This window comes from Kryptolebias marmoratus, linkage group LG3 (assembly GCF_001649575.2).
Source record: "Kryptolebias marmoratus isolate JLee-2015 linkage group LG3, ASM164957v2, whole genome shotgun sequence".
In the NCBI taxonomy this organism is placed as follows: Eukaryota; Metazoa; Chordata; class Actinopteri; order Cyprinodontiformes; family Rivulidae; genus Kryptolebias; species Kryptolebias marmoratus.
The window spans coordinates 10089634-10101709 of NC_051432.1; the positions used below are offsets into that span (position 1 = coordinate 10089634).

Below are 12076 nucleotides of genomic sequence, written 5' to 3' on the forward strand. Positions count from 1 at the left end.
TTTTAGTCAGTCCAGTTCAAGATGGCCGCCACAGCTAGTTAACCTTAGCCAACACAAAAGTGGCTCTCACATAGTGAAATTCACAATTGTTGAGCGAAAATGTGGTAGTAGCTGAGAGTCAGCCTTCACACATGCTCTAAGTGTTAATGTACCCCTACTCAAGAGATTTTGCATGATATCAAGTGTTATAAATTTAATATAAAGCAGCAAAGCATTAGTGGTAAAAACTAAGTTTTGTGACGTATGTGACATGTAACATATATGATGTGTCCTTGTTACATATATATATATATTGTGCATGTATTAGTTGAAGGGTAGGAAATTTACAACGTACTGTATTGTGAAATGTTGTGACATTATTTTCTTACAGCCACGTTACTCAACATGCAAAGAAAAAACTCAAACGTGTTAAAGGTTAAAACACACATTACAACATTCTCTGCTCACCCTCTTGAACATACGTTTTCCAATCATTCCAAGATCTTGCATTGTATCTGACTTTGAATTCCTTGTGATAATTCAGGGACGATAAGGTTCGAGTTTGCTGTTAGTTTTTCTTTTACACTGCATCAGTGATGTGTCCTTCTCAAACCATTACAGACTTTTTTTTTATCTGTAATTAGTTAGGGTTTATACATCCTAATCTGCTGCTACTGCATGAAAAACAACTCTTCTTTCTAATTTTCTTTAATCATACCAAATTGTGCAACCACCAGAAGTATCAGCAGAAATCACTGAAGCAGAAAAGCAGTAACTTAGGAGTCTGCATTCTGCCAACGATTTCATTTGAGAAGTAGTATATTTGCTATTGACTCGTGGAAACAAAAAACTAAATATTAGTTACATGCGTAGTTTAAATGAAAGCAGCAGTCCTTGAAGTAATGGAAATCGCCCACGACCTCACACGGCAAAAATTTTAACAAAGATCTCACATGATCTGTTACTGAGTATGTGTTCAGGATGGCTCTCAGCAACTAACACTTCAATTTTAGCTCAGTGACTACAAAACTGGCTGAGTCATAGCCGTTTTTTGTGTTTGCTAAGTTCAGTTACGTGTGGCAGCCATCTTGAATTGGGTTAACTCCAAGCGTTCATCAGTTGTAGATGTACATCATTTCCGAGTTTCAATGAAATTTGTTTAAAGGTTCCTGGGATATTTTGCTAACAGGGTTGACTCCAGGAGTTTAACAAAGATCTTCTGTGATGTGCTAGTGCTCAGAGTGTGAGTATGCATATGCTTCTTAGCTACTACCACAACAATCTTTAGCTTAATTTCTGTAAAGTTGACTGATCTGTTCAGTAACTCATGATAAATGAAGACTTGCCCACACATAGCACAGGCAAAAACATGCCTGCCTGACTTTCATAGTGGCAGGTGATAAAAAGCAAATGCAAACTGGCATTAAAAGCTTAGTTTGACTATTGCCTATTAAAGCTCATACTAATTTTTATCTTTTAACCGTTGTGCATCATCAGTACATTCTGTCCAGACTATTGATCCTTCGCAACCTACACAATGGCATTCAAGGAACTAAGAAAAAAGCAGATAAAAACCAGTTTGTCAAAGGTTTTTCAGTGTAATGCGGCCCAGCCTGCTCATTGTTTCAGGTAGAGCGCCACACCCAACGTACTGGAAGTCCCCATTCTCATGAAACTTGCCAGGGTTGAAGAAAATATATTGCCAACATCCTCATTCAAACAAAGCAGCCTTAATTTATTGGAAAACCTAATAAAACCTCGCTGGATCGCCAGTAAAAACATTTCAGAAATTTCCAGCTTGATAATGTGGAGCAGGGGAAATCATAGTTGTTTGTTTTTAGCCCTTTTTTCCCCCCACAGGCCTCCCTAATGACCAACCTCCATCTAGACCAAAAAAAATCTCAAAGTTTTTGTATTTTCCCAACAATCCTCTCAAAGTGCAGACAGAGCCTACTACTGCAGGCTCCTAGGTCCAAGTTTTGAAGGCAGACATCTTCTCTACATTGAAGATTGAAAACTTTCTTTTCAAAAAAGCTTGAAGTTAGTGCTCGCTTAAAGGACTCTGTTCATTGCTACGGGCTTGAGTTTCTGGGGACATCCCATAATGTACCGATCAACTCACTCGTGTGTCTTAACTCTCCCTGTATGTGTGTGAATACTGTCCACATCTACAGTTGATTAACTTTTAGAGTCAACTTGATACAAAATGACTGCCACATTTAAGCAACCTTTGCAAACACAAAAATGGCCACAACTCAGCCAATTTTACAGACATTGAGCTAAAATTTGGTGTGGTAGTTGCAAAGCATCATCCACAATACATACGCTAAGCTCTAAAAATAGCATTTTTAGAAAAACTGGAAAGAGAAAAAAGAACAGTGGAAAGATTGTGCCACCACAGTAAACCTGCTGTCAATCAAAACTCACGGACAGGGTGAGGAGGGCATTAATCAGAGAAGCAACCACAGACGTCAAAGATAACCCTGATGGAGTTGGGCAGATCTTGCTAACTAACTTGACTGTGATCAGATGGCAGTAAATACAGATGTTAATTCTCTTAATGCACACGGAAAATGTTTCTGCGTACGTTTGGTAGTCTGAACTGCAGTCCATCTCAGTCCTCGGTGTAGGACCTCAGACTCAACTGACCTGACTCTTCGCAATCAACACAGAGGATGTCTCAGAGTTAAAAAAAAAAAAAAAAAGTCCACGTCTTGTTTTGTGCTTTTCCAGTTTTAATGACCTATATTAGAATCCTGCTTGATAAAAAAGGTCATTTTGGTCAGGAGTTTTATGAAACCAAGTGGATTACAAGACGTTGTGTAGGTAAGTTTATCTGGTTGTGTGTTTGTTTTAATTGTTTAGAGCTGTTGGATTGTGGCTGAGGTTCATCGTAAGCTATAATGTTCTCTCAGCCACAGAACAACAGTTACTTTATGTTCACCTAATTAAACACGGTGATGAAGTTACATTCACGGGGAAGCTGTAAAACAGCTGATGACCATTCAGCTGGGGAAAAGTTTTACAGATTAAAATCGTTAGTCTTTGTTCTGACACTTAGTTCTGTGAAGCCACCAATCAACTTGCTCCTTTATTTCTCTTATATCACGTGTGTTAGGTAATTAAGCTTATTGAAAGATAACTGAACAAAAAAGCGACTCAAATGACTTGAAACTATGTTAATGTCAAAACGCTAACATAGTTCAGATGTCTGAATGTATTGTGATTATTACAGAAACATCAGCAGACCTGTTGATGTTCCATGTGCTGCTCGCTTCCAGCCCACTGTGTCTTCATACACACAATTATTTAAAACAAATTATTTCCACTATTTAACTTCATTAATATGAATAGGTAGTTTTAGTTGAACTTTTTGCTCACATTCAAATTAAAAGTCTAATTTTATTAGATTAATTTAATTAGACTTTTAATTGAGGCGGCAGTGGCTCAGGAGGTACAGGTTCATCTTGTAACCAGAGGGTTGCCGGATCGAGTCCCCGTCAGTCTCAGCTGTTGTGTCCTTGGGCAAGACGCTTCACCTGTCTTACCCACTGGTAGTGGTCAGAGGGCTCGGTGGCGCCGGTGTGATGCCAGCCTCACTTCTGTCAGCCTGCCCCAGGGCAGCTGTGGCTACAATGTAGCTTATTGCCATCAGTGTGTGAATGTGTGGATGAATGGGTGAATGACTGATTAGTGTAAAGTGCTTTGGGGTCCTTGGACTAGATAAAGCGCTAAAAGAGTGCAGGCCATTTACAATTAAATTCCAAGTTGTTATGCAACAAACAGAAAGATTATCAAATGAGGATGAATACTTTTGTGACCCTTTCCTCTAACAATACAAGTCATGCTTTTTGAATTTTAGTGCTGCCTTTAAATTGTAGTGTTTTTTTTTCTGCCTATGGTCTTGTTCTGGACACTGGAAACACGTAATTTCATCCAGTTGGTGTGTTTTGTAAAACTGAAGACAACTTGACTTTAAACCTGAACAGCGATGAAAATCTCCCCACTTGTTTACCTGCTGTTGCCAAGTTCAAAAGCCTTGCTATTTGATTTAGGACTCTCCTCTTTAACGTCATGGCAGGTATGAAGGTGTTGTTTTTTTTGAAGGCATTTTGTAAATGAAGCGGCATCGTTTTTCAAAAATGCTTCAGGAATGGGCTAAAATTAGCTGTGTTTTCGTGGCTGTAGTTTTTTGACGAACTTCCCACTTTGAAGGCATAATGGACGGTGGAAATATTTAGTGCTGTGCAGACATTGTGATGTTTTTTTTTTTTTTTTTACCATTTATTTTAGGTAAATGATTTTAAATACACAAATGCTTCAACTGTTCAGTAAATACAGTAAGACAACTAAGTAAAGGCAATTCCAGATTTTGAAACTAAATCCCTAACTTACAACCACGGTCTGTAGGAAAGAGTAGATTGGTTTACAGTAGATGGAGACATAATTTGTGTGTTTTGAATGAAGCAGTGAGCATGTGATTGGAGAAAATTGTAAAATACTCTACATTAATAAATAAAGACCTTTTTTTCCTAATGTGGTGGCAATTGTTTTTTTTTGTTTTTTTTACCGGCCTGGTCACCTGTCCAAAGTATTAATTAAATCTTAATATTTCCTTAATTAGGAGCATTTGCCAAACATTTACTGCAATGGGCTTGAGTTTCTGCCTATTTGGGGGTCTGTATGCCTCGAGTGTTGTCGTTACCATTAACTACCACGTTGTGCGTTTCCAACAGACTTACAAAAACAAAAAGCATAAGAAAAGTTGAAAAAAGTTCAGAGTTCAGCAACAACAAGAAACACGCCACTTTCTGACAAGTGTAGGGTTCATTTATGGTGACAAAGATCACCAACTAACTGAAAAACAGGAAGCAGCTCTGAGTCATTAGTACTATTAGTGTAATTTTATTTATCTTTCAAATTATATCAAAATCTGAAAATACAGGTGTCGTTTTATCTTTAAAATAGCTGACTGCATTACTCACCTTCACATTCACATTCTTTTCAAACCTGCGTCAATGTGACACTCCTCCCCTCCCCCCTTCTTTTATCCGGACAGTCTGTAGCATCACAACAGATGGAAAAAAAACAACAAAACAAGTTCAGCAAGTTATGCCAGGAAAAGAAGAAAGAATTTCTCGCCTCTTTTAAAAACCTCAGCCACTGTCAACTCCTCACTACCATCTTTTGGCTCGAGGTATAAAGGTGTCTGCTGCCTTCCCATCCATCACCGTTGTGAACATAGGAGCACTGCAGCATAGTGGGACGACACAGAGGTAAGCAAGTGATTTGTTTTATTTGTACTGTTGTTTAAAGCAGATATAAAAAAAAACGCGATGTATGAGAAATTTTTATTGCTTCTGGTATTTTAGTTTTGAAAAACTTGGTAGTTACATTTTGAGGAGCTACAAATTTAGCCTTTTTTAAACTTATTTATTCAATAATTTTAAAAAACAAGTTTTTTTTTTTCAAATTTGAAATGTTCAAATGTTGCTCTTTGGTGTTTAAACTAATTAAGACTGACCCATTCTGTACATTTTTAAATTTTATTTTATTAGTTTTTCGTGTGTTTAATTAAAAGCGCTTTTTTTCCCCATGTACCATAATTAAAACAGTGCAATGAAAAAATCAGAAAAAACAAACAACAAAACTATACTAAGTTTTAATACCAAGTTAAATTTTACTAAAAGCTGCTACAACACATAATTTGTTGTAGTAATTTAATGATTAGGTTTGTCAGGGTGTGGCTACTTTGTGAGCACTGTCCAAGAGATATAATAAACATATTGATTAAAAGACAGTTATCCTGCATTACTTGAGCTCTTTAACCAATGTAACCCTTATGAAGATAATTGCTTTAACCAACAATTATTCTGGTACTTATCCAGGAACACAAAATGGGTTTGCTTGGAGGAAATGAGTACAACAATAAAAAAGATGCATTGTGAAACTTTTTTTTCTTCCTTCTTGGAAACAGATAATCCTAAATGAAAATAAAAGTAGTGGTGACTGTGACAAATCTGTCATTGATCAAAACCTTTAGGGAATTTAGACCATTTTTTCTGACTGTAATTATCTAAATAAAGTAACAACTTTACTAGAGAGGAATTAGTGATTCATTATATCATCAATGACAACAGACTTTTTTTTTTAATTTTGAGAAATGTGTAAGGCAAATTATGAAAATACTTGTGTAGGTACCCTCTATGAGGCTCTGGTTTATAAGAGTAATAGTATTAAGAATTTAGTTTGAAAACCATAATTTGACTACAGTATGTTTATTTTACCTGTATTGATTTAGAGACTGTAAAACAACGATTAGATAAATACTTGGTATGATGGAAAGTTGTTAAATCTGTGAAAGGCATCCTGAATGGCAACTGTAGATGTAAGACTGCTTTGTCATACAGGGCAAAAAGTTCCCAAACTTGTCCTGCTGGAAAGTTGGCATACCTGAAAGAAGACATAGTGAATGTCCTTTTGAGTGTCTGCTATCAGTAAAAAGTCAGTTAATGAGGATAAGGATGTAAAAGTTGGGCAACAAGACTGATTGTATCTGAAGCATTGAATTAAAGTAATGACTAAGTCAGGTATACTCTCTCTCTCTCTCTCTTTCTCTCTCTCTCTCTCTCTCTCTCTCTCTCTCTATATATATATATATATATATATATATATATATATATATATATATACACTTTATACAGTTAAGCCTCCTGTTGCCTTCAGGTCAAATTGTCCTGAAGTTACAAGGACTTCAGGAGGGTTTGAAACCTGACAGAGAGACAAAGGTGAATTTGTACAGGTTTTTAATGTCACCAATTTCAAACAGTAAAGTGGTTCTTCACCTTGGTATTTCTCCTGTTACCATACATTTGGAGTTCACAGTATGTTAGAACGGCCAGAGTACATATTTGCTCTGTGAATTTAAATATATTCCGAGGATATTTATTTTGAGATATATTTTACAGGAAGCTGACACCTCAGAGGATGGAACCTCACATATTTCTTCTCCTGTTAGCAGGTAATATTATTGTTAGAGTGCGTGCTGCTGTGTACGAGTACATGATTGTATGTCTGTGGCAGTGAGAGGCAACATAATGCAATCAGGATTTAGGATGAAATCAGCTTAAACATTGCTAACATTTTTTATTTTCTTTTACTAGGACTAATAGGTGCAACATGCGCTCAGGATAACACCACAGGTAACACAAAAAGGCAATATAAAGTTTATAAAGTAAAAATGTGATTCTATTGGACCTTCTAGTGATACCAAATATTCACAATTAAAGTAACTTTTTACTTATTAAAGCTGGCATAAAATTGAGGGTAGAAGGCAGAGACAGTTATTTAGGCAAGCCATGGAGTATTTGGAACTTATCTAAATTAGTAAATACCACGGGTTTTATTCAGTTATAAAATAAAGTTTTTTACCTATTACTGAAAAAAAAAACTTTGCTGAAAGAACATGCAGACTCAAGAAAAAGATCAACTTTCATGTATATTTTAAATCAAGTTAAATGCACACTAATGATTTTATTCTAAATAATATATCATTATTCTAAATAATATATCATTTTATTTAAAAAATTTCAAATGTATGAGTTTCAGTGCAGTTAAAACATATGCTCAGTTGTCTATGTAACAAAATGATTAACTTTACAGAGCATAACATCTGCAGCCAGAGGCCAGTTATGATAAACAAACAAACAAAAAATGTAGGCAAATAGATTTAAATAAAGTCCTGCACTTTTTAGGCACTCTAATTTCCACGTTTGAGGTATTTTGGATTTTAACCTATAGTAATAAACTGGAAAGACCATTAATGTCAAAAGGAGCAACAACAAAGAAAAGAAAAAAACAGGTTCTGCTAAAATTATGAAGCCTTTTGACAACACACACAACACTATATGCCTGTTTATAAAATGTAATAAAATAAATAAATAAAAAGAATACATTGCTGATAGAAGCACAGCACAATTCATAACAGATTCATTTAATGCCAGCAAGACTTCTTTGAGAAACTGGAATTAAGCAGCAAACATAACAGGACTTCCCATTTTTCTGCCCATCTAACTTACCGGGATCATTTTAAAGATAATTTACCATCAGAATAAAAAAAAATTATTTGATTGCATATACTGGATAGTAAAATAATCCTCCTTGTCTAATTAAATGTTTTGTGAATTTCCACCTGCCTACCCCATTTCATCATCAGTCAACACTACAGCACTATCACCCAACACAACTTTATCACCAGAGGCCACAACTGCATCATCAATCATCACAGTGTCAGAACCAGCTAATATGACTGCATCACCCTCTGACTCAGTGTCAGAACCAGCCAACACAACTGCATCACCAGCTGACACAGTGTCAGAACCAGCTAATACGACTGCATCACCCTCTGACTCAGTGTCAGAACCAGCCAACACAACTGCATCACCAGTCATCACAGTGTCAGAACCAGCTAATACGACTGCATCACCCTCTGACTCAGTGTCAGAACCAGCCAACACAACTGCATCACCAGCTGACACAGTGTCAGAACCAGCTAATACGACTGCATCACCCTCTGACTCAGTGTCAGAACCAGCCAACACAACTGCATCACCAGTCATCACAGTGTCAGAACCAGCTAATACGACTGCATCACCCTCTGACTCAGTGTCAGAACCAGCCAACACAACTGCATCACCAGCTGACACAGTGTCAGAACCAGCTAATACGACTGCATCACCCTCTGACTCAGTGTCAGAACCAGCCAACACAACTGCATCACCAGTCATCACAGTGTCAGAACCAGCTAATACGACTGCATCACCCTCTGACTCAGTGTCAGAACCAGCCAACACAACTGCATCACCAGCTGACACAGTGTCAGAACCAGCTAATACGACTGCATCACCCTCTGACTCAGTGTCAGAACCAGCCAACACAACTGCATCACCAGTCATCACAGTGTCAGAACCAGCTAATACGACTGCATCACCCTCTGACTCAGTGTCAGAACCAGCCAACACAACTGCATCACCAGCTGACACAGTGTCAGAACCAGCTAATACGACTGCATCACCCTCTGACTCAGTGTCAGAACCAGCCAACACAACTGCATCACCAGTCATCACAGTGTCAGAACCAGCTAATACGACTGCATCACCCTCTGACTCAGTGTCAGAACCAGCCAACACAACTGCATCACCAGCTGACACAGTGTCAGAACCAGCTAATACGACTGCATCACCCTCTGACTCAGTGTCAGAACCAGCCAACACAACTGCATCACCAGTCATCACAGTGTCAGAACCAGCTAATACGACTGCATCACCCTCTGACTCAGTGTCAGAACCAGCCAACACAACTGCATCACCAGCTGACACAGTGTCAGAACCAGCTAATACGACTGCATCACCCTCTGACTCAGTGTCAGAACCAGCCAACACAACTGCATCACCAGTCATCACAGTGTCAGAACCAGCTAATACGACTGCATCACCCTCTGACTCAGTGTCAGAACCAGCCAACACAACTGCATCACCAGCTGACACAGTGTCAGAACCAGCTAATACGACTGCATCACCCTCTGACTCAGTGTCAGAACCAGCCAACACAACTGCATCACCAGTCATCACAGTGTCAGAACCAGCTAATACGACTGCATCACCCTCTGACTCAGTGTCAGAACCAGCCAACACAACTGCATCACCAGCTGACACAGTGTCAGAACCAGCTAATACGACTGCATCACCCTCTGACTCAGTGTCAGAACCAGCCAACACAACTGCATCACCAGTCATCACAGTGTCAGAACCAGCTAATACGACTGCATCACCCTCTGACTCAGTGTCAGAACCAGCCAACACAACTGCATCACCAGCTGACACAGTGTCAGAACCAGCTAATACGACTGCATCACCCTCTGACTCAGTGTCAGAACCAGCCAACACAACTGCATCACCAGTCATCACAGTGTCAGAACCAGCTAATACGACTGCATCACCCTCTGACTCAGTGTCAGAACCAGCCAACACAACTGCATCACCAGCTGACACAGTGTCAGAACCAGCTAATACGACTGCATCACCCTCTGACTCAGTGTCAGAACCAGCCAACACAACTGCATCACCAGTCATCACAGTGTCAGAACCAGCTAATACGACTGCATCACCCTCTGACTCAGTGTCAGAACCAGCTAAAACAACTGCATCAATGTTCAGTGCCGTTCCAGAACCAGACAACACAACTTTATTGCTGGTCAGCACATTAGCAACATCAGTCGACACAGTTTCAATCCCAGTTACCACAGTGTTACCACCAGAAAACATCTCTGTTACAATGGTCAGTTCAGTCAGTCCACAAATGAATTCAACGTCATCAACATTCACTGCAACATCACAAGAAATTGAAATTTCAACAGGTAACACAGTCTCGTACCATTTACTTTGTAATGTCTCAAGCTGCAATTTAAAAAAAATAACCTTACTAACATGCAGCCTTACATCCCTATGTACAGCTTTAAAACAAGTCAAAACAAATTTGTCTACCACCAAAATTTATATTCCAATGAGCACACAAACTTATAATGATGGTGCTATTACCTTACTACCACACCAATCCAAAAAGTCAGCCTTATACTGTGATCTTGTACTGTGATCAAAAGTTAACATTGAATTCAACAATGCTATCTGTCAACACAGCCGTGCCAACAGGTAACGACACCCTAACGCCAGATGTCAACACAACTCCCCCTACAGGTAATCTAAATTATGTCACATTCAAAATATTAAAACAAGTTTTTTAGTTTTATTTAAATTCACTGTACTGTGACCAAAATTTAACAGTGAATTCAACAATGCCACCCGTCAATACAGCCATGCCAACAGGAAACGACACCCTAACGCCAGATGTCAACACAACTCCCCCTACAGGTAATCTAAATTATGTCACATTCAAAATATTAAAACAAGTTTTTTGGTTTTATTTAAATTCACTGTACTGTGACCAAAATTTAACAGAGTGTTAACAACATTATTGTTTGTCATTACAGGTTTGCCAGCAGTTAACACAACCTCACTGCCAGATGTCACCACTAGTTCACCCACAGGTAAATAATTTATACCACAGTAAAATTATTATGGCAGCTGATGTAATTCCAACCTCAACACCACTGAATTTAATCCTAGCAGAAAATGTGACATCTCTGCCTGTGACCTCCCCAATGGAGAATATCAGCTCAACACTGGAGACGGTGACCTCTCAGATGGATAACGTCACCTCACCTACCATCAACCTGACTGCGTCACCAAATGCCACAACACTATTACCAGGTAAGTGAACGTAAACCACAGTCAAACGTCTGTATGTCAAATGATGTCTGAATGAAGGTAAAAAGCTCTGAATGCAGAGTGCAATTATATACCAGCAAAGTGTTAAATGAATTTCCAACTGGGGAAAATAAAAAGTTGTTGTAATGTGTTTTATAGAACATAGAAAAAGTTAAAAAGCATTATATAACACAAAGATTGAAAATCAGAATTAGCCATGAATATTTTCACATATGTGTTTAAGTAGTCAGTGTGGCTGATTTTCTGTTAATTTGTAAAATATGTATATTTACAACTCAGGCAATGCAACCTCACCACCTTCCACTATGACCTCTCCACCAGCCAATGTAACATCTCCACAACCAGTTGCCACAGTGCCAGGTAATGCAACTTCTATCACTGACAGTACAATGCAATCATTTTGTTCCATAATAACTTTTGCAATTAGTCAAGAAACTGCCATTTTTAAAGCAAAATGATGCACCTAAATACTTTTATGTACTCTATGCTTTAGAGTTCTTACCTAAAAAAATAATGTATAGTATTCAGAATTTCAAATTATTGCTATACAGGGAAACAGAAGTAGCCATTCATCACTGTTAAATTTCAAAAAATTGTTTAAAAGTAAAACTAAGTCTAATTCCAACACACAACACAACATCAGTAATAATCACCATGACCTCACCTCCACTCAATGCAACTTCTCCACCAGTTAGTGCAACTTCACCAGCAGTCAACATGACCTCACCACCACTCAATGCAACTTCTCCACCAGT

At 38.3% G+C, this 12076-nt stretch overlaps 2 protein-coding genes across 3 annotated transcripts in view; both read left to right on the forward strand.

Moving 5' to 3' along the window:
- The first annotated feature begins 5148 nt into the window (after nucleotides 1-5148).
- LOC108230736 (mucin-17) lies at nucleotides 5149-11808 on the forward strand. The gene is made up of 9 exons (XM_017407206.3): nucleotides 5149-5255; nucleotides 6948-7000; nucleotides 7143-7181; nucleotides 8195-10393; nucleotides 10674-10730; nucleotides 10848-10904; nucleotides 11024-11080; nucleotides 11160-11303; nucleotides 11601-11808. The coding sequence occupies exons 2-9, from the start codon at nucleotides 6967-6969 to the stop codon at nucleotides 11777-11779; spliced, it is 2766 nt and encodes a 921-aa protein (XP_017262695.1). The 5' UTR covers nucleotides 5149-5255; nucleotides 6948-6966; the 3' UTR covers nucleotides 11780-11808.
- A 146-nt stretch (nucleotides 11809-11954) lies between these two features.
- LOC108230742 (uncharacterized threonine-rich GPI-anchored glycoprotein PJ4664.02) overlaps nucleotides 11955-12076 on the forward strand; it is a 29163-nt gene continuing 29041 nt past the window's right edge. The window contains exon 1 of one of the 2 annotated variants that reach the window (XM_025008952.1): nucleotides 11955-12057. In XM_025008952.1, coding sequence (XP_024864720.1) covers nucleotides 11976-12057 — 82 coding nt within the window. In that variant the 5' untranslated portion in view covers nucleotides 11955-11975. The remainder of the gene's footprint in view (nucleotides 12058-12076) is intronic. The other variant, XM_037974748.1, reaches the window with a different exon arrangement.